Raw genomic sequence first — 27,667 nt, 5'->3', positions numbered from 1 at the left:
ATAAATGAATGAACTGCAGCTTTACTGCAACCAGTCAGGACTTGAGGAACAGCTTTGTCTTCTCCCTTATAAGCTGAATAATCAACAGTTTTATGCATTAAATTAATCTAGTCTTAGACTTATTTAGTAGCTTTTGAACCTCAAGTAAATTCTTCATTTATCTAGAAAGTTGCAACACTCGCCCCCCCCCCCCACCCCCCAGATATTTTTGTCGCCTGATGACAAACTCCATTACTCTCCTCATCCTACTGATGCGCCCCGCTTCAGATAACTATAGGATCCAGTTCCACGAAGATGCACACAGAAGTATAATTTCATGCACGCAGCCCTTGACAAAGTATGGGATCCTGTCAAGTAGCAAGCCATTACTGGGAGTTATTAATTGTCTGTCTGAAGTGAGCATGTAGGTGGAACGACTGGCAAAAGAACATGCATTAGGGGCACACAAAACGTAACATGGATGGTAATTACATCCAAGCCCGTCTTAAGGGTGCGTGGGAGAAGTGAGGAAACGACACACAGATGTTATGCAACTCTTTCCTGTTTGCTTCAGAAAGGTTTGTGATTGTCCGGTGTGTGTGGGAGTTGCTTTTGTGTAGCTTTTGGGGGCATTTGTGCAACTTTTTTTTTGTCGAGAGTTTAATACACTGCAATGGATACAATAGTCTTTGATGTTGGTTGTGAAAATCTGATTTTGTTTTCACACAAGTCCATCTAAAAAGAATTAGAATATGTAGGAGAAAGTTCTATATTTTTGTCACTCATTTCACAAAGCAATTCTCCTACAGTATATCAAATAGATTCAACACAGGGTGAAAGCCTTTATTTCTTGTACTGTTGATGTTGATGGCTTACAGATAATGAATACCCAAAATGCTCAGGAAATTAGAATACTTTGAAAATGTTCAATACTGGAAACTTAGAGTCGCACCCTAATTAACCTAAAGCACCTTCAATTGTTTTCTGAGCCTCTAAATGTTTTCAAACTGGACCAGTAGGCGGCACAATCATAGGGAAGACTGCTGATTTGACAGATGTCCAGAAGACAGTCATCAACACCCTCTACAAGGAGGGTAAGCCACAAAAGGTCATTGCAAAGTAGAAGATGAGACACCAGACTCAACAATTGAGCCTGAAGGCTCCTATCAAAGCAACCTGGGCTTCCATTACACCTCCGCAGAACCACAGGCTGATCATCTCCAGGTCACACCACACCGGTGCAGTAATTCACGTGACAGGAACCCTGACCAAGTGCATAGAAATGTGCGAAACTTCAGGAACTTGACATTTCTGTCTAAAACAGCCTTCATTGATCTCACCAAACATTCAAATTTTCTGACACCGAATTTTGGGTTTTTATTATCTGTGCGCCATAATCAAAATTACAAGAAATAAAGGCTTGAAATGGTTCACTCCGTGTAATCAATTCATTATGAGTTTCAGTTACTAAAATGAAAGACAAAAAAATATTAAACCTTTTCACAATATTACTTTTTTACAATAACCTGTGCATAAAAGCTCTGTAGTTTCCCCCTAGGTGCAGAAATGTCTACTAGTTTCGGTCTGACCTACGCATTTGACAATATGTCCGCTTGCTTTGGGATTACAAAACTCTGCAAGGTTCTCTCTCTCTAAATCTTTGTTATGCTGTAAATTGGTCTCTGCCTCAACCTAGCTTTTCAAGTATCTGCCAGAGTGGAAAACCACAGCTTATTTGTCAGGTTCCCTTAATGCCTTTTAAGACCTTCTCTCTCTACCCATTCAAGGGAGGACTGAAGCCACTTCAGTGTGAGGAAGCTTTCTGTTTGAGGCCAAATGGAGGTAAAGGATAATGCTCCCCTGAGCCGGGCGTAGAGGTGGTTACAGAGCCTAAGTGGCAGGTGTTTACAGGAAAGCTGGTATGCTTCATCACACATGTCTGACAGACAAACGCTAGTTAGTTACTGGATTCTGTGATGCAAAATGCATGCTGAAAAGAACGACTAATTAAATAGGAACAATACCATTGTGCATGATGCAACTTGCAAACACAAAAACATGCAGAGAAAAAAACTTAAACAGTTTAACATTTACAATTTTTGTACATAAGTGTTTTTGTTTGTATGAGTTGTATGTTTTTTGGACAGTTCAAAGATGTTTGTTAAATGCACAGATCTAACTCAAATATTGTAATGCAGAGCTGTGAATTATCTTTACTTGAACAAAATAGTGCAGTGAGGGGATTTAGACCCTCTATTGACAGGCATTGAAGGGGTGGGAGGTGTAAGGTATGCAAAGTAATTCAAATCAACAGCTTTTGTTAACACCCCCTTGGCTGAAGGCTGATTCTAAAGAAACTTGCTGTTTTGTCACTAATCTTTGCAGAGTGCCAACATTTAAATAATCATATCTTCTTCAATTCTTTGTGGATTTCCACAACTTTGACATCATTGTAAAGTTTAGAGTCCACTGTTTTAGAATGTGTAAATAACTCAAAATGATCCTGGGACTATTTGTTCCTGGTTTTGCTGTGACCTGTCACATTTATGTATTTGATTTGTGTTTATTTGTTATATGAATTCTGAGGCACAAACTTTCATTACGGTTACATAATGACAATACGGACTCTTGAATCAATGCAGTGATGCCATTGCTCAAAGGATTATCCAGAATCCTTTGCTACTCATACTAGTGACTGCAGGTGCAGACCAAACGGCAGATGGCACTGTTGTCCAAATTTGCAGGATTCATCTGTGTGGAAGGCCCAGCCCTATATGGACTGAGGAAGGAAGCTGGAGTACCTGGCAAGAACCCATAAATGCAGGGGAAGAATGTACAAACTACATGCAGAAAGACTCTGGGCCTGGATTTGAACCCCGTTTAAGGTGCAATGCAGCTGTGCCAACTGTGCCTTCATGCAGCCAAAAGCAGCTGGAAAGACATGTGCCCAACTATAAAAATGAGTTATGCAAAGTTGTCTCTGTTTTTGTGGAGGAGCCTCACTGTCAGCAGGGAATACATCCAGGTTATAATTTTTGGCTGTAAAATTTATAGAATTTCAGTTTTGGCTCCAAACAGTAATACCAATTTTCAATAGCTAAAAATGTGTTTGGGATTCCATTTTGCAAGAATGCACATGTATTGATTTCGGACTAATGTGCACTCCCCTGCCTTTGGAAAGCTAAACTTGTGTGTATTGTCATCTTCTTAAAGATGAGCCCACCTAAAGATAGAGAGAGAAGCAGCAGCAGCAGCGTTTTAGGAGAGGTAAAGTATATTTGTGTTGGAATACTTTGGAGTGAAAGAGGAAAAATGCGCTCAATTACAAATATTTGGGACTGTGTTTGCACCATTCAGCAACAACAAATATGCTTGCACCTTTTTAACTTTAAACAAAGAGCAAAGCATGAAAAACTTATGCAGAAAGTTATTGGAGCTTAGTGAATATATTTCACCAAAATGTACACATATGTATAAGATCTTTCCACAGTTGTGACAGCTTACTTTGTTATTTAATTTAAGTATAATTTGTTTATGGTTTGTTGATTATAAAGATTAGTTAGATTGTTTTTATTTTAATGTATTTTGTAATTTGAGATTCCAATGCACTAGATGACAATCAACATGCAAGTTGAAACATCATGAGCTACATATAAAAAAAGAAAAAAAAAAAGAACCAATTCATGTTTTAAGAGAATTTTGTTCAAAATGTTTGGATAAATTGCAACAATTTTCATCTTAAATTAATAATATCACCATTATTAATAGAGAGCTCTTCATGTAGAGTTTAAAAAAACCCTGTCCAAGGAAACCTACAATTAAAAATGTTGTTTTAGAGTTTCTGAAAGCCATTTAACTCTGGTTAGCCCAGAAAAAATAAAGACAATGCAGGGATTTGCAGAAACATTTTGACCCTTTTGTCTGTCAGATCCAATAAAAGCATCAAAGAATACCACTCACTTTCTTCAACGCAAGTTAGTAATTATGAATTTTGAAATATTATTTACAAAAATAATATACAACAGCATTTGAAAGCATTGGTCTTACTACTGAAGTTTAAATCAGTTTTGTCATTGATGGATTCTGTATATTAGCCATGTTTCATTGCTCATTTCCAGTCATGATTAATGGTGTTTTCTAATGTGATTATTTTTCTGTCTCTAAACCAACTGCCCCGTAACTAAATTCTCTTCTTATTCAAGGTCATGTCTAAATGCTGCAGTAACTTTACGGATTACCTTTTAAACCAAGACTGACAGGGTGAGCGTATTTCATCTTTAAACAAATACACGCATGCTGAGGTAATGGGCCAGGTCAACTTGATTGCCTTAATTTGAAAACTGCTAGGTGGGGGATTTCCAAAACTAAAAGTCAAACTGGAACCAAAGGTGCACGTTACTCCAGCAGAAATTTTATGTTCATAAGAGTTCTGTAGGACTGGCGATGGGGAAGATGCTGAAAAGTGGAACTAAAATATAGTTTTAGAAAAGTGACAAGAAAGTGACAAAAAGCCTGAACATTAACACCCCTGATATAAATCTGCTCAGTTAAACGGTGTTCATTTCACCGACTACCCAGCTACAAGAAACAAACTCCAACTTTCTTACCTTAAACTCGTATGATTCCTCAATGATGACCTCCAGTTTGACATGATCTCCAAGCATGGGACGGCCCATTTCCGCTATACGTCGATCCTCTTCGTCTTTTCCTGTCAGAGGCTCTTCTTCCTCCCCCTCTGCCTTTGGCTTTTCTTCTGAAAAGATCACAGGAAAACATCAGGTGACTGAGTTAGTGAAAGGTCAGAGCCGGTGAGTCAGACTCTGGTATTGTAAGTAATCAGGAAGCATTGGGGAAGTTTCTGCCAGGAAAAGTTGCTTAGAAACTGACGTCTAAAAGAGTAGTATTGTGTTTTTGGGGGAGGATTTATCGGAAAATCCTCCCCCAAAAAATCCTTAAAATCCATGTATCCCAAAATTTAAGTGCTTAAAAATCTATGAATATTTAAAGTATGAAACTTATAAAAATATGAGTTCACATTCATTTATTTATAAAGCAAATTAATAACTTAAAAAATACAATTCTGAAAAAGAGTCAGGTTCAGTAAAAACTAGTAGCACTTCCATACATGCATAATGACATTGCATCTTTAATAGCTCTATTTTGAGGCTTTTTGCTATTGCTCTAGATAAAACGGATTGTTTCTTGGTAAAAAAAAAAAAAAACTAAACAAAACTGAAAAAAAACACAAAAAAAAAAAAAACACACACACACAAAACTGAAACTGATCATCCTGGAAATGAGGGTGGAGTCTGTGGAACACACATGGGAAAGAGGTTTATGAAACCTTGGAAACTTGGATTTAAATGAAAAAGTCTAAAGGACAGGAATACCACACAGTTTCAGCCATTATTGTATGAACTCGGACTGGTGTAAAACACCTGGGTCCACAACAGCCTCTTTTCTTGTCTAAGTAAGAAAGAGCTGGCCTGTCTGCAGTCAGTCCAAAACTCAGCTGCAGGACTTTTGACTAGAACCAACAGAAGGGCCCACATCACCCCTGTGGCAAACTCTCTCCAGTGGCTCCCTGTTGAGTATTGTGTACAAATGGACATAAATCTTTTAAAGCTCCCGCTCCTCAACTTTGGAATGAAGTTCCTCCCGAGCTGCGCTCTCTGGGCTCAGCAGATGTGTTTAAAAACCTCATTAAAACCTACTTGTTCAGACAAGCATTCCAGTCCTAACTTACCCGATGTCGCCACTTTTTGTATTGTTCTGTTATTGTCTTATATTGTATGTAGTTATTACTGTGCATCACTTTGTGACTGGGTCTGTGAAAAGTGCTATAGAAATAAACCTTACTTATGCAAAAATATGTTAATAGTACATGGAACACCTAAAGCCTGTGCAGTACCATTACTGTTCAAGAGATACATAGCATGTTTATGTATACAGTTAATACTTTCACCTTTAACATTTTTTACTGTCTATAGTCTTTAGTTTAATCGATTTTACCAAATAAAAATATCTTGTATGTTATCAACCTTAATGCTCTCCCCATCACACACAGCGGCATGCTCCCTATATTTCGCTGTCTTTAAGATCTGTGTCAGTAACTGCAATTCAATGTAGAGTCATAACTTGCTAGTAGGTTCAAAAGGTTGAGTGAGCAGAGAGAATTTTCCATAAGGGTATGGTTATTAATGCTAGTGCCTGCCATTATACCGCTCAGACTTGAGTCTACATGAACGCCTCAGTCATTTGTTCCCCGTAGTTGAGTTACTGCACAGTTTATATAAGATTACCCCACATACAGTCACGCAAGAGCACTTTTTTTTGTTGCCGACTGTCTATGTGCTCATATAAATGAAAGTAGAACAAGGAGAAACAGAACCTGTGCATGATCATCTGTTTTTTCTCATCGCAATCATCATAGTTTTCGCATCCCTCGTTAATCACATACAAAATACTGAAATGTTAGCAATTAGTAGGCCTCTGTGTTCAGTCAGTTTTCATCCTTGCATTCTTTGTATTTAAAAACCACTTCTAATGTTAAGGGCCTGCACGGTAGAACAGTTGTTTGCCATATTTACTTGCAGGAAGAATTAAATCCTGGCTTTGGCTCTTTCTGCACAGAAAAGCACGTTTTCCTTGTGCGTGGGTGGGTCCTCTCCAGGTGCTCCAGCTTCATCCAACAGTCCAAAAACATGAATTCTAGGTTAATAGGGCTCCTTAATTACCCATAGGTATGATTTTGTGCTTGCATGGCTGTTTGCCCAGTATGCCTCCTTGTTTTCCTGTGATGCACTGGTGAGATGTTCATGGTGTTTACCTTAGGCAGAATGGTGACAGGTACCAGCCCCCTGGTTACCCTATACATCCATAGGCAGGTAGAGACAATGGATGGCAGACCTGATGGATGGATTGATGGATATACTGAACATTAAGGAGAGGCAATGGAAGATACCAGACTGATGTGAAGTCTGGTATTCTGGTGATGGAGACCACAATGACAGACAAGAGAACAAATATGTGCATCATATTGCAATGAACCTCTAATACTATAGAATACTATAGCCTACATAATTTAAGTACAAGTGCATGTAACAAAACAAAACTGCGGTAGGAGTGTTACAACAAAGAGGCCATACATTTAAATTTCTTGTTTTTATAAAGTGTCTGTAACCTGCCAAAATAAGTTTTTTTTTGTTTTTTTTTTTAACCGGTAACAAAATTTTAAAACTGAGCCTCTGGGGTACGGACCATTGGGAACCCCATTGTCAGTCACTTTCAACAAGGACGTTTTGGGAGTTATTGTCCGTATTGTTGACCCAGAGAAAGTGTGAGCAAGAAGTTTTGATCAAAATCGAAAATGAAATACACATACAGACTATGAAATGGTAATTGAATTAACTTAATTAAAACCCTACACCGAGGTTCACGTGGGACGAAGGTGACCCAATGGTATCCATTCCAGCTACCTTGTACGTGTATCTGTAAATGGTCCTGAGAGAGGGGGGATGTTGCTGGGAGAGATCCCGTCGAAGCTGCTCTCTGTACCATTCATCAACTGTATTTTCCTCCCGCAGTACTCTCCTTTCTGGTCCTTTGCAGATGAATCGCATTAAAACAAGTGAGGGTGCATTCAAGCCAGAGGACAAACAAAAATGTTTCGCAGGTGTCTTATTTATAAAGGACATCTAAACCAGAGGTTATTAAATGCTCTTCATAACTAAGAATGTAAAAAAAAATACATTTAAATTGGGCAGGTTATTTGTGTGGCCTGTACTGCACCTTTAATTCATCTGATGTAAAAGATGTGAGGGGACATAATCTCTGCCCTATCCTGAAACATCTACATTTTGTTATATAACCAGTTCTCATCCTCCTTAATCTGTATTTTCCCCATTTCATCACCTCATCCTCTTAGTCTCTGGTTCACGTATTTAAAGCCCAAGATTATCTCAGCGCTCTTTGTCTTCCATTCTTCCCTCTTTTATTCAGTTTTATCCCAACTGGTCGGAGCAGAACAGACACAACACACTGAAGGTTATGTCTTATTCACATAAAATAATCCACAGTATTACTGTCAAAAACCGCAAATGCTATGGAGAGAATAGGCAGCATATCCTACATTATCAAAAAAGATACCTGGGGGGGGGGGGGGGGGGGGGATTGATCAGGATTACCTTCACAACCAGTCATACGTCTTGACATCCCAGGTGTGTGATGTGTAATAAAACTTAAATTTGGTTTATAGCGCAGTAGCACAACTTCACATTGAAGCACGTTCAGAATTTTTATTAAACTTCACATTAGGAAATAATTGCATTGTACAAAATTAACTGTGCCGCAGTTATTGGCACCCCTGCTGTTAACATTTTGTACAATTCTCTTGTAAGACAGCACGTATTCTTCTCTTTTAACATTTCACAAGATCGTTGACCACTCCTCTTTAAACCATCTCTCCAAATGGCCCAGTGTCTTCGATCTTCGATTATGTTTTCTCTTCACTTTGACTCAACCCATAGCTTGTCTCAGGATTTATCCACGGAAAACACTGGCTTTGCATCCAGAGAACTATTTAGAGTTGCAACACAAAAATATTAATCTTTGCTTCTGTTCTCTGGATATTCTCTGGATATATATATATATATATATATATATATATATATATATATATATATATATATATATATATATATATATATATATATATATATATATATATATATATATATATTTATTTTTAGCCTATGGAGATCAATACACATCTACCAGATTTAAACAGCATGTTCTGTTTTATATTTTACAAACCATTTAAAAGAAGTTAGCCTTTCATACCACAGTTACTGTGTACCCCAGCACAGCATAACTCATGTCTCATTAATGAGTCGTTCATATAAATTCTATTCAACTTAAAAGTGCAATAAGTAATAATGACACCTTTTGTGTATCTGATTAAAGTTTTAATCTGTCACATGTAGATTCTGTCACCATCACCGTTTTGCGAGTCCTTTTTCCTTCTATTGGACTACAAATGCGCTCACTACAGTATATATTTTGTCTTTGGTTTAAACATTGCGCATTAAGTGGTGGCAGGAGGTATGCATTTGTTATGTAGGCAAGATTTCACACCTTGTCATTTGTTATGGGGTCTGTAGTTCAACATGAGTGATTGAGGATGATGTTGAATAGGAATAAAATGTACTGAAAAAAATATTTTAAGGATTTTGAGAAAGAAAGCTGAAAATAGGGGTCCGAAGGAGGGAGGAAAATTAGCAAGGACGGTGTTATAGAAAAAAGAAGAGGAAGGGACAAACCTCTGTACCGTAAGAGCAAAGTGAGGACAGGAGATGATGTTCGCTGTCTCACCTTTTGGAAACTTTGCTTGCAATAAAACATCTGACAGACTGCAGAAATGTTTAAATACGAAGGAGAGAAAATAAGATGCGTGAAGGCCACACGATATTCTCTAAAGTTTGGACAACACTGCCTTTACCGTTACCAACAAATATGTCAAACGTGTGAGACACATCAGTGTGACACCAATGTCCAGTTAGACCGAGTTGCCAAGTTTTTCTGTGGGAAATGAGGACATTTTCAACGGTGTAATGGTGGATTTCACAGATGCCAAACAGTGTTTACACGACTCAAGGTCGGATGATCACAATTCACATCCAAAATGATTATGGTTTCGAACGGTGGGGCGAACGAGTAAACCTGTCGTGACGCTCGTGTTCGTCAGCTGATGATTCTGTTGCTCCTAGCAACCACAACTGACACGTCCACACAGAGGCGACCTAATAATGTGAAACAGCCATCGCTTGTCAGATACGTGTCCAAGCAACGGCTGACGGGAGTCTTTTATCTACATCTCACCGGTGAAATTATCTGCTGGTGCCATCTGTTATTACAGCAACTTTATGATTGTTGATTCGGTATTTAATAGACTTTAGTGATGTGCCTATTCAGTGATGAGCAATTACAGTGTGACATTCAAGCACGGAAACCGTGTGAGACAATTCAACTTCACTTGACATTTGCAGCGGGTCTGTTTGCCGCCCTAATGGAAGTTTGATGCGGGGACGACATTCTTGTTCTCCTCCGCTGCCAATTTGTTCCAAGTGGTGAGCCTTTATACACCGTATAAACCTACTTCCATTTAGAAGCCATTAAAATGTATTAAGTTTAACATAACACATCTTCTGATTAAAATGATTAAGCTTGATTAAAACCTTTAGTTTTTAGATCTACTGTTCAATAACAGCTAAATTCTAAAACTAATAAATCTCACCTAAACGTTTTATTTTACAGCATAACTGTAGATTCTGCTCTCATTCATCCTGTGCAGCGCCCAGCAGAGTAGAGCTGATGTAGTCACCAGCTGAATTATCAATGACCTGCTGCCCAGCAGAAGTTAAGAAGTTTGTGTCCGGTGTTTTCTGGTTTAGCTGATGCTAAAGGTAAACTTGCCGCTGAGCTGCTTAATCCTGATGCGCTCGCTGCTAATGAAGGGCAATGGGGATCGTTGGAGAAAAGGTTTAAATGCCACTCTGGGACAGACCTAAAACGTTTATTACCATTTCAGCAGGTGTTATGTATTTATTAGCCAATTCCCACTGTGTGTTTTTAACAGAGGACAAACCAGACCAATTCATGAGGAAAACAGGAAAGGTGTTCGTTCGTCACGATTCTAATGTAAGTGGAAGGTTACCAGATAGGATCATTGTTTTGAGGAAACCATCATAGTATACTCGGCTTGCGCTCAGGCATGGTTCAGGACAATTTGCTGCAATAACATGTTAATAAAGTGTTCGAGTCAACACTAGAGAAAAGCTGTAAGCACGGCCACGGGTCAGAACAGTGGCTCTACGACTGTGGAGTGCAGAATGAGTTTCTGCACCGAACAGCCCAGAGGATCAATTATGCTTAACCCTCATGCACAAAGGTTCTGCAATGTAGATTCCTTTTATTTAGACGTACTGTTTATACGTTCTAAATAAACAAGACACCTAAATTACAACTAAAATGGCTGATAAGAAATTGCTGTAGAAAGTTCTTGTACAGTTTTGTCTATGATTTTTGCAGAGAATAGCGGGCTGTACAGTTGCTCAGAGATCAGAACAGTTGCCTTGCTGCAAGACGGTCCTGGATTTGAATCCCGGTGTGGGCTTCATTTGCAATGAGCTTGCCTGTTCTCTGCATGCATGCATGTTTTCTGTTAGGGTACTCTGGCTTTTACATCTTGCATCACTGTGAGCTATGACTTGGTTCACCACACATTGCGCTGTGTGTTGATCATCCATGAAGAAGCAAAGGAAACAGCGGTGTATAATTAAGCACAGTATACCTGCACTTGTTTGGGTGATACATTCTGATGACACATTTAACCTGTCCACAATGATTATGCATTGTAGTGAGAGAAAATATTGTATGAATACAATAATGTGATAAATAATAATTTAACTAATTTTAATTCAAATTGTTACTTCATGTATGAACCAGTGATTGTTCAGGTGTTGTCTACGGCCACTTGGATTATACAAAATGTAAACTAAATGGAAACTGATAAATGTTCATTTGAAGTTTGTGAGAATAAATATCAGTTAGAATATGGGTAGTTAAATTATAATTTTAGTGAAGTAATTAATAAAAATCGTAAGAATTTAACTTATTTAGTGAAGAACCTTTTTTTTTTTTTTATTTATTTATTTATTTTTTTTACAGTGGTTACCATGAGATGTTCATATTAGGCAACATTACAGCTCCAACGATTACTAAAGATCGTAAATCATTAGTAACATGGGTATTAATATTAACTAGGTCTCGCTGCCATAAAGATGCACTTTTATTTACATTGTGTGATATTTGGCTCTAATCGTTGCTGAGTAAACAACTTTGTTTAAAGGTAGCCCATAAAATTGTCTGACGCTCTTTGCCATTATACATATGGCAATCTGTCTCGTTAATGATCCATCCTAATATGAAGAAATGCTGGTAAACACACACCCTGGCAGCGTACTGCATTGTGTCTCCAATTATTTCATGCTGTTTTGACACCATCTCATTTGGTACTGAGGATAGTAATGTTTTACACTAATGGATAATTAAACTCACACAGATTCTGCTGTATTATCACATTTCAATTGGTGTTGACGTTCACCTTTTACTCTTTCTCCAATCGAAACCATCACCACTGCTTCCCTAGTCTGACTATAGCCTTTTAACATCCGTTAAACTTTAAATGTAAAAAACAATTATGCGACATGGATTTCCTTCTGTTGCCCACTGAGACCACTATAAATCCACAGGATTATACAAACTGGGGACAGAAAGGATGCAAAAGAAGGGATGACAGAGGAAGATGACCCCACCATGAAATACATACCTCATAACCTTTTCCCCAATAGGGTAGTTCACGCGTGACGTCCCGCGTGACGTCAGCGCTACATCCGGGTCCCGCTGGTAGGCAGAAAACAGTACTGTTCTCGTCTACTACATGACAAAACGGGTGATTTAGAGCGTACTTTTACTTCGTTTATTTATGGAATCTAAGCAATGCCTACGACTTGTTGTGCTCCCGGTTGCACAGAGAGGCATTTCAAATCGTTGGATGTACGTTTCTGTCGTTTACCGAAGGAGAAAGGACGAAGAAAGAAATGGATATTTTCAATGAAAAGAGCGCAGGCAGATAATCCCAATGGACTGGGGGAGTGATCATACTACGACAGAATTTGCAGTCTACACTTCATCTCCGGTAAATACAACTTAATTCTGCTCTAGTCATTGTTCTACTTAAATAGCGGCGGAGGGTACACAGATCGCTACACGGGCCGGAGAAGCGGTAGCAGCAGCAGCCGTTGTCTGAAGCAGAAGCAGCAACGGCTGCTGCTGCTTCAGACAATGGCTGCTGCGTAAACACTACACGGACCGGAGAAGCGGTAGCAGCAGCAGCCAAGCAGCAGCGGCGGAGCAGGCAGCGGCTGCTCTGCCAGTTCACGGGCTGCGGCAGCAGCCAGCGGCTGCTGCGTAGTAAACACTACACGGGCCGGCGCCGCCGGCTACACGGGCCGGGCCGGGGCGGCTAGCAGCAGCTAGCAGCAGGGGCTACAGCAGCTGCTGCTGCCATTACGCCCCGGTTCACGGGCGCTAGTACTTGTGTTTACGCTGCAATGTCGCCGACACCGCCACCCATTTTAACAAGACAAAAACACCTAAATAATCCGTAGTGAAATTATTTATTTTTTTAACCTACCGGGCCTCTGCTGAGACGCGGCCTGTGTCCGACGCCGCTTTGTGCTGTTGCACAAACATGTGTGAACAACATCCATCCATCCATCCATTTTCTGACCGCTTAATCCCTCATGGCGTCGCGGGCGTTGCTGGAGCCTTTTTCCCGATTTAAAATAATTGTAGCCGTCCAGTGGTTTCATGGCTTTCGTGCTCTCTGTCTGTACTGGCCTGCCGTGTTTATAAGGCAGCTGTATGTCATGGTACGGAGCGCTTGGCCAGCATTTCACAGACTCGCTCCGTCCCTTAAGGCTTTTGCTGTGTGGATCTGGCAATCTGATACCATCAACCATCAACTTACTCTTAAAACGATCGTGTAGTACGTTATCTAAAGAAGAAAAATACGCGGAGAACTCGTCAGTTTCTCTGTTTGCGTCCGCCATTGGGTTCGTCTTTTGCCTACCGGTCCGGCGCGCATGCGCGAAAAACCCGCCTCAAAACAATAACAATGAACTGGTCTATTTGTCAGGTTACAACCTCATACTTTCATGTTGCAATTGAACTGGAGTTTTATGTGATGGAAATATAGTACTAATCAGAGAAGGAGTTCAGAGGTCTATGGTAAGTTTAGAGGAGCCACAGAGGTCCACAGCTCAGGTGAAAGAAGTTATGCTTTTTAGAAAGAAATATAACGTACTTTCTAGAAACATTGCCTTTATTAAGCATAGCAAGAATAAGGTGATGCTCTGGCAAGCAAACACAGAGAAGTGTGCTCTTATCAGGTGAGACCAAAACTGAGTTTACTGGCCTACACACAAAATCCAATGTACGGTGTAAAACTAACGCTGCACAAGATCCTGAAGCTGGCGAATGTTTTATCGGAAAGAAAGATGGAGTTAAATGTCAGGCAGTTCTGGAGGAAAAAGTCGGTTAGAGGCTGGATGGTGCAGAGGTTCACCTTCCAGTAGGACAACGACTCTCAGTTTCAACGTAGTGGTTTAAATCAAAGCACACTATGCACACGTTGGAATGGCCCAGTCAAAATCCAAATTTAAATCCAACCTCTGACAAGACGTGCAAATCAATATTCACAGATAATCTCCACCAAATCTGACTGATCTTGAGCTATTTGCGAAGAGTTATGAGACAAAATGTCTCCGGATGTGCAAAGCAGGTTGACACTCAAGCAAACAGACTTGCAGCTTTAACTAATTTGGAAGGGGAAAAAAAAAATCTAAAACCTAGATTGAGAGGCTGTACACATCTGCTTGTTACACTTCAGACTTTTATGTGTAAAAAAAAAAAAACATACGTCTATTTCTGTTAACTACTTTGTGATGTAAACCTGTCATAAAAAAATCCATTGAAGTTTCGACGTGACAAAATGTACAAACGTTTAAGGAACAGCAATTACTTTACAGAATCCAATAATCAAACATATAAAAATATATTCATCAGAGCAGGAACATGTGGCAATACGTGTTTGTTTCTAAACTCCAGTTTGCCCCCACTGGAGTCCGGCACGGCGTGTTTTTGCACGAGGACATGGGGGTCACGGCTGTCTGCAGGGCGGCTGTGTTCTCAGCCGTTTTCCCTCACAGCACTACTCTCTCCTAATGCTAGAGCTTCCCTCACACAGATGACTGACAAAGGTTCAAAGGCTGCGGTGAACTTTCCTCTGCCTCCCGCTATCCTGAGGCTCCCCCAGACCCGGTTAAGAACTAGAAAAATTCAACCGGAAACTTCAAAAGCAAGGTCCGTCTCAATGCCAAGAGCAAAACATCCCCGGCGCTGTGATCACTGGAAGAGTCCGCCTACTAGGTTTCAGATGCACACATGAGTTCACACATAGTTTGGAGAAAAAAAACGCTGAAAGGGACTTGATGGGAAACTGGGCCAGAAATAGAACATGACTCTATTCAATTTATTGAATAGTCATGTTCAATAATTTAAAATATGCATTTCTAAGAATGTTGTTTGCCAGATTAAAAGAACCTTATGAAATAAACAACCTTTAAGCCATTGTTAAACATACTATTCATGAAGCCCCCATTTCTGCATGAAAATGTTTGTTTTTTTATTGTTCCAGTGAAATATTCTAATCTTAAATGCTGTGTTTTCATTAGCTGGAGGTGGGGGAAAAAAATCATAATTAACAACAATAGAGGCTCAGTTAAACAACATTCTATGTTAATCTATATAATGTGTTTCCCTTGAACTGAGTTACTGAAATAAATGACCTTTTCAATAATATTCTGATTTCTTGAATATGACTATTGTAAACCGAATCAAAAACGGACATTTGTTAAATTTAAAATGTGGCAAATCTTGGCAGTCAAAAAGAGTGACAGAAAAGGTTTTATTCTGATTGGTACGAGAGAGGCTTTTTGGAAGATTGCTGCAATAAGATGATTAAAGTAACACGTAAACAAAAACGTAGCTTTTCCGGGAAAGGAACTGTTGGTTTTTACCGATTTGTGGAGAACTCTGTCAGCGATATTGATTGGTGCAAGAAAAATCTTCAAAAAGACAAATTTCAATCTTGTCACGATTGCTTTTTATGATCAAGATCTCAGAAATTGCGTTATCTATTTTTTAACAGGGCACAGGCCTCCTGATGCATCCTCTTTAACCCTGGAGAATTTCATGATCAAACTTAATCCCAGAACTGTGACCGTTAAACTACCAAGTTTCTATTGATCTACTGTAAGCCTGACAGCTTGGATGGAAAATATCAAAGAGTAACCAAAGTCTACAGAATGATGTGCTGTCCTGTTTGTGCAGATGTAATTTCATTGTGAAGCCAGTTATTCATTCAAGAAGATAAACTATAAAGTTTAGAGGGTTTCAGACATGCCTAAATTTGGATGCTGTTAGCTTGCCAAAATAGTTTCAGCTCCAAATGAGAATACAAATCAAAAATAAGAATGTGGTCCTGAAGATGACAGGAGTTTAGATCAATTCTGTAGGAAAGCAGGTAATGGGGTTATATTTAAATCCAGACAACTAGATCAATTGCAATCAAAAGATTGTTAAATGTATATAAATCAGAAAATGTAAACTTCTGTAAGTTCTAAGTATTGAGTGCTTATACTTAACAGTGACACTCAGTTAAGTTTCAACCATTCAAATATATAATTCCCTTTGTAATCTAACTACTGCATACAAGTTTTAGTTTTCCAGATTTAATACCTGTAGGGACAATTATGAAACATGAATCAAGTCAGGAGAGTGAGTGGGGCTTTTTTTTTTTCTTCTTCCTTTTTTAGCTGCTGACCGGACGAAGGGTGCTTTAAAGTTTATTTTAAATACTCCGCTAGGCTGCGCCAAGATGCATTAAGAAAATCAATTTTACATCTAGTAGTCTCTTGGTAATACTGTTTGAGGGGAGTTAACTGAGAGAGCAGCCGCTTTGATACTTTAATAGGTAGCAGGGACAGGGAAGACAAGAATGAAGCATTTTTCACAATTTAGTCATTTGGTAATAAAATTCAATTTTATAGTATGAAGTAAATACATCTACTTCAAGGAAAATACTGAAGTTTATGCTTTTCATTATTAAAAAAAAAGGACAAAGGAGCCATCAGCTAGTCATTTTACAGTAAAACACATTTGAATACAGCATTTTTGGATAGACTAAAGAATAAATAATCATACTTTAAACAGCAGAATGCAACTAATCTATTAAAGTTTATGGTATGGCCATCTTAGCTTATGTATTGCCTAAAAAAAACCCTGGAACTTGGATTAAATTGAACTGTAGCGTACATTTTTTCCCCCTAATTTAGCCTTAACAGAGAGGTTGGGAGATGTTGGCCTGGGGGTCTCCTTTATTAAAATTCTTAAAACCTTCTTATCTTTATGTGGACTAATTTTCAGCAGTTTATGGACATGATTTAGAAATAAGGTAAACCTTAAAAAAATATTACTCAGTGGTATAGAAAATAATTGAATTTAGCAGATTTAGAGTTCAACCTACATGATCTTAAAACAATATATAAAAATGTGTCTATTGTTAGACTTGTCCAGTACACATGGCATCAATTTAGATGCTGGTATTAAGAAGCCCCCCCCCCAAAAAAAAAAAAAAAAAAATTAAATAAATAAATCGAAACAGTGCAAACATGCAGTCACTCAAATTTCTAAAGCCCTAAATTAAGACCAATAATAGTTACAAGTACTTGTAATTTGTTGATGTGCCTAGAGGACTTCAAATTAACACATTCTTGTGTCACTCAAACGTTTTGGAAACTGAACTTAAATCAGGACAAATCTGACCTGGGACCAGCTCTCCTTAACATTAAACAATACTGTACACTTAGGACAACCCTTAACTTCTTTGAGAAAAACACAGTAGAGAAATTTCCCCTTAAAGATAAGAGCTTGGTGAGCTTCATGCAAACATGTAACGGCGTTCCAGAATGTGGGCCCGTATCAGGGTATCCCATCTGTTGGGACCAGTCCTTGAAAATGTTTACCCCTCCCTTCACTTTAAACTCTAACAAGATAAACCAAAGGCTGGAGTTTTAATCATCTAGAGTGCCGAGCCTGCACCAGGTTTCTGTCGTTCTGTTGTCTGCTGCAGGCACACAGCGGCACAACAGAAGACCAGCTTTGATCTTGCAGGTACAGCAGACACACACAAAGTTGCTGCTTAAAGCATTCTGTTACTTCTAAATTTGGTGTCTTACCACTGCAGAAATTCAAAGGCTGCATAACAGCACAGATGTCGTCTTTTAATTACACATTTTGTTTTACAGCTGACCTTTTAAAACAGAATCAGGATTTTATTAAAAAAGAGAAATCCAATCTTTTCCTTTCTTGATGGGCAATTTTTCGGCCTTCCCTTTAATAAAGGTTTGGCCAAATTAAACTAACTGCCAAGAGGAGAGAATGAAACATGCGTTTTAATAAAAGCTGGCTAATGACAGGTAGGAAACTACTAAGCAATGACAAAATTAAATACTTTAATTATTTAAGAGATTGCTAAATGAAAGAGAACTGGTTCATTCTGGTACTGTGAAGTAGCTGAGACTGTTCAGGTGGTGAACTGTTAAGATGAATTAATTCAGTTTTATTGTTGTGAACCTAATTCAGAACTAGTTCTTCAAAGGCAGAACTGGCACAATGTATATATTAGTTCTTTCTATTCATCAAAATACATTAGAATTAAGATTGGAAAGACTGGCAGCGTGAATAACCAGGTCAATGCTTGCATGACCCAAGCTTCAGGTACAGAAAACAACCTGAGTTTTTGTCTTTGAGAGACGCCACCCTCCCCATCATTGTCCTGGCATTCTGAAACGGAAATGGACTGGATGGTAAACGGACACAAACGCATGGATACGCAGATCGGTAGGCAACTTGGGGTTAAGTGCCTCACCCAGGGTATACATTGATATGTGAGGAGGCTGGGATTGAACCGACACATTTCAGATGACCCGCGGAGAAAGAAGAGATTCACCAGTAAGAGATTCGCTTATAAACAGAGTATTAAACTCTGTTTATAAGCGAACTAATGTAGTATATTTTGTTTTTAATAAAGTGCTTTTTTTAAATGCCACCCTGAGCAACTGGCCATATGGACCATGTGAAAAAACTAAATAAAGAAAAAAAACACTGATGTAATCGATCAATTTAAAAAAATATATATATATTTTTTTAATTTTTTTTTTTTTATTATTTAAATAAATGTAATATTTTTTTTCAAACTTGATTTGACAGACTACACAAACTTTACTTTTTTTTCCCATTAAAAGTGAATACATATTTTCTTAGCTTATTCATACAAATACTCGTCTCGCGAGCACTTGGACGCATGAACACAACATACAAAATGCACACAGCCTGAAAGGGTCCAAAGCAATAAAGCTCCATGTTGCGCTCATTTAGCCCAGAGAACCACGGCATCATAAACTAAGTGCAGCCAGCCGACGATGAGTGTCTGTCTTTGTGCGTCCCTGGAGGTGCGTTTGATCTCCTGGCTGTGATAATGTGATACCAGCCTTTGTCTTTGATCACTTATAACCACTGTTGAAGGCTGGTAAACACAGACTGCCATTACCACAGAGATTGCACTAAGCTGTGTGTTAAGTGTGAGTGAATGAAAAACAAGAAAGCTTCTTTTAATGAGGCTGCACAGAGAAGCTGAGGTGAGAATGATGGCCAAAAAAAAACAAACAAAAAAACACCTTTTAGACAGCAACCAGAGAAAAGTAATCTGATTTAACTTAAACCGACAAAATGTTGTTGAATTTTGGTAACGTTAGATAAAATTATGTATGTGATAGTGCTAATTATGAGCACTAACATTTGATGTGTGAGTCCTGGGATTACTTTTTCTCATGATTTGCTGCCGTTTTAACAAAATGAGCTGAATTTAGCATAAATTATTTACACCATAGTTAATAGCCTGACGTCGTAGAAGCTGAAGAAAATGTATTGCCTATTACATTTGTGGAAGGGGGGGGGGGGAATGGTACGGATTCATCAAGGTCATCAGAACAAGACCATATTTTAGCAAAGTGTTAAGGAAAGAACAGGAGCGTCCCATTTGTTTGTTTTCACAGGTCAAGTTATGGTTTTATGGATCAAAGTGTTTTCAAAAATCTTATCAGTGGGGAATATTCCAAATCTGGTTGATCAGTCTACATATAGAAAGTAAGGAATTTTGTGTTTGGCTGATTATTTCTTAATTTAACTTGTAATTTATCCTACATGGTTGGAAGCCCTGTTTGTGTAAAGCGTCTTTAAATGACGCCATGTTTTTAAGGAAAATCACATGAAAAACTGCACTGCAAAAACGGAACTAAAAAGTGATATTTTCTTAAAATGAGTGCATCTGTCCTTGATTTGAGCAGGTAAATTAGATGATCTGCCAATGGAAGAAGACTTTTGCACATAAAATGGGAACAACTCATCTCAATCTGATTTCATGTGCAGGATGCCTAATTATCTTATTTTAGGGGTCAACATACTCCTTCCATTGCCAGATATTATTTACCTGCTCATATCTAGGACAAAAACACACATTTTAAGAACATTTTACTTATTTTTAGATCAGTTTTTGCAGTGTGAAAAACAGCTGTTAGTGAAGGCAGTGTGGGGTTGGTATTCTTTCTTCCCCATGACAAAAGAAAATCTAATCTTGTTATCATTGGATGTAATCTTAACGCTGATAGATAGAAATGAGATATGGCAACAGGTGGCAATATTCCCTTTAGGGAAACTCAATCCAACGGCTGAGCAGACAACATTCTAAGTAATTTGAAGTCATTTAGAAATGGTTTTTTTTTAAGCATAAATGCTTTAGCCATTATCCTGGCACTTAAATACTTTAAAAGTGAGCGTCATCTCCTATTATTTGACCTCCTAGTGTTATTGTTCAGCCTGATGGGAAGGCTATTAGTCATCTTTTAACACAGCAACTCGAGTACTTCCTTTTTTATTTTTTTAAAAAAAGTCTCTCATATAAATACAACCAGGTGTGAAATTTGAAGAATTTAGCCTCATATTTAAGAGATTAATCTTCTTTACCAGAAAAAGTTGCATGCTGACCGCACATGCATAGAGGAAGGAAACACAAACCTCAGTTGAATATGTCAAGGCAGTATAATATCCCTAGACTTTGTGGCATGGAACGTTGTTTAGTGGCTAAGATTAATTACAATTACTACTTAATATATCAATTTTGGAATTTATTTTATTCAAAAAATGTCCAATTTGATTGTTGTAAGACATTTGCATTTCAGTCTCAAGTAATGAAACATGCATTTCTTTAAGTACGAACAAATGTGGCCTTAGATGGCATCTCCAACATAATCATGTCTCTTTAACGTAGATATTTATTAAAAATGTACCATTTTAATATTAGGTCAGCTGTTACAAACGTTGTGGCTATAATCTGTCCCTCTTTCCGTTCCAACACTACCAGCAGGCTATAAGCGCGAATCTTACAGGTGACATTTTCAAACAGCATGGAGCAAAGAGCAGATCTTAACATTCGACTCGTCTTGTGAGTAGAGAGGAGAGGAACCCACAGATGGCAAGGAAAAAGAGCAAAACTGAAGAAAGGAGAAGACAGGCGTGATCCTGATTCCACATAATTTAAAAAAAAGGAGAAACAGCTTTTTAAAAAGGGAATGTTGACTACAAAATCTTAGAGAAGCAACAGCATTTCTTGACAAATCCGACTGTAACAGGCTTTAACTGTAGCATTAACGATGCTGAAAGCTGTAATTTTTTAGTTCAATAACACCCTACTGCAATCCATGTATTTATAAATGTGCGTTAAATCTGTAACGGCTTAGCAGCTGATTGACAAGTTACCTTATAGTAGATGGGCCTTCACATTCAGTAATGGGGATAAAACAGCAAAATATCTCCCTAGTGAGAATTGTCGTTTCTATTTTCCCAAGTACAAAAAGAATATTAACTATATTAAGCTGACATACTGCAGGTTGATGAGCAAGCATATTGAAACAGAGGGATTCTCCTAGGGCTGTTATCCGACATGCTCACACATTTCATAATGAGAATGTGTTTATTAGTATTTTATGCTAAATTCTTCTTTTGTCCTCAATACGTTCACTTCCTCATGTTTAAAGACAATATAGCACAATGTGTTGTCATGGTCAAGCACAAGGCTGAACTAAAATCAGAGTCCAGCCCGAATTAAGAAAAACTTGGGAATATCTTTAGAAAGCCTGGAGAACTATCGCTCAAGACCTCTTTAAAAAATAAATAAAAAAGATAAGACGTTCTGACTTCTCAGATGTGAACTGAGATTAGGGGTGATTCTAAACATTTCCACGGTTCTGTACGTACTTTATTCTAAAAAGCTCAGCTGTTGTGGCACTGAACAGCATCACAATTAAACTAGTCGCGCTAATCATAAAGTGGATCAAATTATAGTAATGCATAATTAATTAGTGCATGAATTCAAATTAATGCATGAATAATTGTACACTGTTTAATTAGTTCTCTTTGCTTACCATCTGTGTCATAAAGCTACAGCAGTACTGATCTATACCAACTATCAGTTCACAGACAATAGATGAGCTAAGAGCTGTTCATTTGTAATTGGGCTACTCTTCATGTGGTAAAAGCTCTGAAGTTCTGCTGATGCTGTTGCATTTTTCTTTGGGCTCCTCCATTCATAGAAATGACATTATGTACTTATGTAATTTACCTATGAACCCTAACTTATGTATAAGATTCATATTATATGATAACATTTATTAAAAATGCCACAGTTTCACAGTATTTGAAAACATTTAAATAACAGCAAATAAATTGCCACACATCATTGAAAAAACAAAAACAGGAAAGAAACAATTGTTTCTATTTGTAAACCTAAATTATTTCGCAATTACACATAACAGCTTTATTTTTATATTCATTTGTCTTGTTTCTATAGATGGATTTAAGCAAAAATATAGCGCAATAATGCCTAAATGTCATTCATTGTGTTATTTTTCATGCGTTTATTGCACGGAAAATTATAACTTTCGCCATGCTTTTCTTATGCCTAAAACATAAAAACATAAAAGTAAGCAAAAAATGTGACAAATCTTGCCACCAACTGTTCTGGTACAGGTAGTCTTTTTTTTAATCTCTGGCCAGGGAGACTGATGACTTGCCAGGAGATTGTGTCAAACAGTAATTTGGTCAAAATTCATCTTAAGTAGTTAAGTTAAGTATGAAACTACTAAATAATAATATGAATAGAGAATTAAACTAACTCTGAATTTCTCTCGTGTGGTAGAGTGAGTTCTTGGGTTCGGTGAAGTATGCTTCTGGAGCTATTAAGAAAACAAACTTTGGTTTTAAGTTATTCCAGTGCTAATCAAACTAAAGCTCAACTCCAACTAAAAAATGTTTTCAAAGTGTCAACATTTCTCCTCCAGCGACACGTTGCATCAGATTACAAAACCCTAAAGTTATGTAAGACTATTAGGCAATCGCCCTACCGTCTTAATGAATGAAGGACTGGGGGGTTTGTCAGAATGACCTCTCACCTTTGTTTTGGGAAATGACCCATTTCTAGGTTCAGTGAGAGCTGATTAAGTGTATGATTAATGCTGATTTGCCCGTCACACCTGTCCGTTCCTTCGTGTTGCGTCTCCACTCGGGCGTTTCAAGCACAACGTAGAAGGAAGATTCCTTATTGTACTCCTCTCGGTCTAAGATTCTAACGGTTATGGTCTTCCTGTATGGGACAACACACGCACACACACAGACACATACAGAAGGAGGTGGTAAATGCATGCATGCAACAACAACAACTCAAATGACATGACAGGTTACGCAAATTAAAAAAAACACACCAAAAACACAAATGAACACACACCAAAAAAAACCAAAACTAACTGGGGGATGTGGTGAGATGAGGTGACCCACGGGCTGCTGCATGCCCAGGACGCATCAGGAGGAGAGCAAAAAAAAAAAAGCATGCAAAAACCTAAAGCTCCTCCCGTGCGTCTCTTTGGGATGATTACATGCAGCCGCTGCGGTAATGGCGGACGCTCTGGAGCTCCAAACGGCCAGCGTTCAAAAATCGGTCAGGAGGCTCACCCTCTTCCCGACCTTTGGCGTCGTCGCTCTCCACCAGGCGAGGCTCCCCGATCTCAATGTAGAAGGTTTTGTTCTTCTCATACTCCTCGTCATCAATTACTCTCACCTTGATGGTTTTACTGGGGGGGGGATAAGGGAGGGGGGGTAGGAGGAAGGTAGAGAGGAGAAGGAGAAGAACAGAAGGCAGAACAGTGAGGACAGAAAAAGCCAGAAAACTGGAAGAAGAAACAGGGAAAGGAAAAAAAATAAAAGCAGCATTCCCTTCCTACAGGCTCACATCAGACTGCGTTTGAGATGGTTTTTATTTAGCAGCTCTTTTATTTAGAGGCAGCGTGGTGCCTCTTTCATCTATGGTGCATTTAAATTGGCTCAAATCAGTATAACAAAATCTCATGAACTCCACTCTATGCTCGGCGTACACCCTAATAAAGACTCGAATCAGATTTAAACTGGAAGTTGATGGCAGGTCGATTTGCTAAAGAGGAACCTTTAAACGGTAAAGACCAACAGAAGTGCTTTAACCATTTTCCTGCGTTAAATAATTGAATCCCATCCTCTGCGTTTTCATAGAACGTAGTTCAACAGCCGTCCCCCGTCAAGATAGACATAGCAAAGCACATTTGGTCCAAATGTGACCCGTCGTTCTCCTCTGACTCATATTTAGCCTTAAATAATGATGCTAGTGCAAGTCTGGCTGCCTAAACCCAGCCATAGGTTCAAACAGTTTGGACTTCAATTATCAGAATACGATGTCTTGTCCTGGTTTCTTTGTTTGTGGTGCCGAGCTAAAACTATTTGAATAATCCAGGTATAGAAAAAAGGTTCAGCTGAAAAACATGCCAGGGTGAGGCATGTGATGTCTCGAAGCCTTAGGTTATTTTGGGGGTGGAGGGAATCAGGCATCCTTCAAAGGGCCTAAAAATCAGTAAACCTGTCTTGTGGGAGCAACATCTAGAAACATCCTTATAGTTCATTCTGATCATGGAGCCATGTGGGGCTCTTACAGCACTCTCTAGAATTATAATTGACTGACATGGGAGGGAGGCATCTCAGTTTAGAGCTGAGAATATCACCTGTCTGGGTTGTCAAGGATCAGGAACACAAAACCCACAAATGTCAGAAATTACATTTACAAAAAAAGGCAAACTTGCTCTCCTCTAGAGAGTTTTTTTATTGGCCACTGCACCTTGCTAATGGTCTACAGGTCACGTTTTGTCCTCACTAGGAGCTTAACAACATACTTAGGGTTACACAATGATACATTATACTCGGTTCACGAGACATAAGATAATATTTTGGCAACGTTTTTGAATAAAAAGCTTTTAAGTGACATTATAGACTAGCAGTTAGCCAGTGTTCTCACAGTGATTACATGTCAAATGTTCATCATTCCTGTTTTCCAACTAGATACCCATCTGATTAAGGGATTGAGACGTCTTCTGCGCTTATAGACGTTATCGGGCAGCCTGATATAAAGTGGATTGCTCTGCTCTGTTTACACAGCCGCTCAACTCTAGAACAACTTTCTTTTTTTAATTTGTAAAAAAGAGTCTTGATGATAGATGCAACCGGGCATCGAGCATAAAGAACATGCCTCCATATCCAGGGCTCAGGACAGATTACAGTTCACAAGATGCTGTCAGACTGACAGCATCTGGATGGCTGTTTATTAGGGGCAATGTTGTGTGTTTCAACTTACGCCCTTTAATAAATACATTTCAAATATGTTTTTATCTTATCAAAATTACATTTTAATCCAATATATATTTTCCAGTTTGGGACTGTAATAAAAAATATACTTGATACAAGATAAGCAGCAGTTTTGTTGTACATTTAAATGGATAATAAAGAAGATGAAATCTAAACTAAATGTGACGGATGGACGTTTGATGTCCTGCTTTTGGAAAGATCTTTTACAGTTTTTAACCTTTATTTCCCGGAGGATATTGGCCAATTCGGAAATTCAATTGTATGATTAGAGATAGACTTTAAACTCAATTTTTTTTATCCAGTTCTATTGGAGAACCAAAGTGTTTGCCAAAAGTCAAATAGATTAACATTGACGCTTGTCCTTTGACTGATAAGAGAAAAATATGTAAATATTGAATAACATTTTTAAAGTGTGAAAAGAGGACGCATTTAATGGCATTCGTGACTCCTCACCACCACCAGAGGGCGTGATGATGAGCAATGATTTCAGGCCAAGAAACTGGTCACATATCGATTAAAAGTCAGCATACAGGAGGCGGCTGCACCTGAAACACCATAACAATCTCTCAAAATCCGTGTTTCTCTGCACTCAGATGGGAATGTAAGCTAAAATCAATACTTCCACTTAGTTTCATCCCTCTCAGAGACATGAATATGATACACCAAAACCTGTAATACACACTCGTGACTTTGCCCTGATGTTGCCCCTCGTCTTTTCAGCTTAATAATAACTCAAAAACGAAAACAAACCAGCCTGGGAATTGCAACCGCAACGAGTCAATGTGGAAAACACAAGTCAAAACCAAACTAATTGCAGCTGAATTTATTAAACTCCTCATGGTACAGCCGATTCATTGTTGGAATTGGACCTCTGTCATCTTTGTAGTTCATACTCCAGGTCACAGCGCCGTGGATGAGTGTGAATGAGCGTTCGCAGACAGTGGTGTTTATTTAGTGTTTTTCAGTGTGGAACAAAACCCTCACACTGATCCAAATCCACTACAGGCAATGATATAAAAAAAAAAAAAACACTGCAGAGAGAAAACTCATAAGCTGGCCCAGAGGGTAGGAAACTGGAACATGTGCACCCTTTATGAGCATCATCTCTGATCACAGATCTGGAGTCTCTGTTGAATGGGTCATGAATGAGGTTGCAGCGCCGTGCTTTCTATGTGTTTTACATATGGACGACCCCTCCAAGCAGAAATGGACACATACAAACACGACTGCCTCTAATAAAGAGATGAGTATGCTGCTGTTCCAGATTACCAGCAGCCATTCCAAAAACAGCGTGCGTCAAACCCAACTTGTTTTTCTGACTGGGCACAGAAGAGTTCATTCATCTGTATTCATGCATCACATGTTAATCAACCGTGCCACTCAGACGCTGCAAAAGATATTCGAATGTCACGGGCAAATACAAAGAGATGCAACTGTGAGGGGTTTGGTTATTGCATTAGAGGGATGACTGCGCCTTAGCTTTGTCCCACAGCAGCCAGATGGAGAACAGATTTACCCTTCTGCTGCAGAGAGTCCCATGACCACCAGGCTGATAATGAAGACATGATGGAGCTAAGCGCTCCCCTGCCACAAGGTGGAGCCTTTCAGAACTTAATTTTCTGCCGATGACACCGAGATACTCAGAGGATGTCATGACTGTGAAATGGCACATCTGCTCCCATCCATAGCAGGCATAAGCACCGGTAGGCATTTGTTTCCAGTACTTTTACCTTGAAGTCAAACAAAGAGAAGTCACTGACAAGTATATTATGAGCGCTATGATAGCAACAACAACATTTCTGGCCTGAAATAATTTTTTTTAGATTGTGTTGCCTTCATTTTAGCAGGACACATCTGAACAGGATTGAGAGCTTAGAGCGCTTGGATAACAACAACAACCACAGAGGGGCTCAAAGGAACGGTAGTCAACACGAGAGTTAAGTTTTGGGCCGCATTTCCCTTCAAAAGAAAACCATTTTAATCAAATCAGCCACATAGTAAATGTTTTGTGGGATTAACTTACATTTTCAAAAGGTTTTTATTACTGAAAAAAAAGTCACTCACTGAGGAGAATGGGGAAAAAAACTGAGATTTAATACCTAAATTTCCATACAAAGCCCTGGAAAAGTATTCACACCCCTTGTCTTTCTGTTGCGAACCTGTTTAAGGCCCT

General features: G+C 38.7%; 1 protein-coding gene across 7 annotated transcripts in view; it reads right to left on the bottom strand.

The window, feature by feature from the left end:
- Window positions 1-27,667, bottom strand: part of slc8a1b (solute carrier family 8 member 1b) — a 182,265-nt gene that overhangs the window by 43,172 nt on the left and 111,426 nt on the right. For 5 of the 7 annotated variants that reach the window (XM_036126753.1, XM_036126754.1, XM_036126752.1 and 2 more), the window contains 2 exons: window positions 23,785-23,903; window positions 4,587-4,732 (listed from right to left, as the gene is read on the bottom strand). In XM_036126753.1, the coding sequence (XP_035982646.1) occupies window positions 4,587-4,732; window positions 23,785-23,903 (265 nt within the window). Of the gene's footprint in view, window positions 1-4,586; window positions 4,733-23,309; window positions 23,420-23,784; window positions 23,904-27,667 lie in introns of all 7 variants that reach the window. The other 2 variants (XM_036126756.1, XM_036126755.1) reach the window with 2 other exon arrangements.

This window comes from Fundulus heteroclitus, chromosome 22 (genome assembly GCF_011125445.2).
Source record: "Fundulus heteroclitus isolate FHET01 chromosome 22, MU-UCD_Fhet_4.1, whole genome shotgun sequence".
NCBI classification, from domain to species: domain Eukaryota; kingdom Metazoa; phylum Chordata; class Actinopteri; order Cyprinodontiformes; family Fundulidae; genus Fundulus; species Fundulus heteroclitus.
This window is presented reverse-complemented; position numbering and strand designations above follow the sequence as displayed.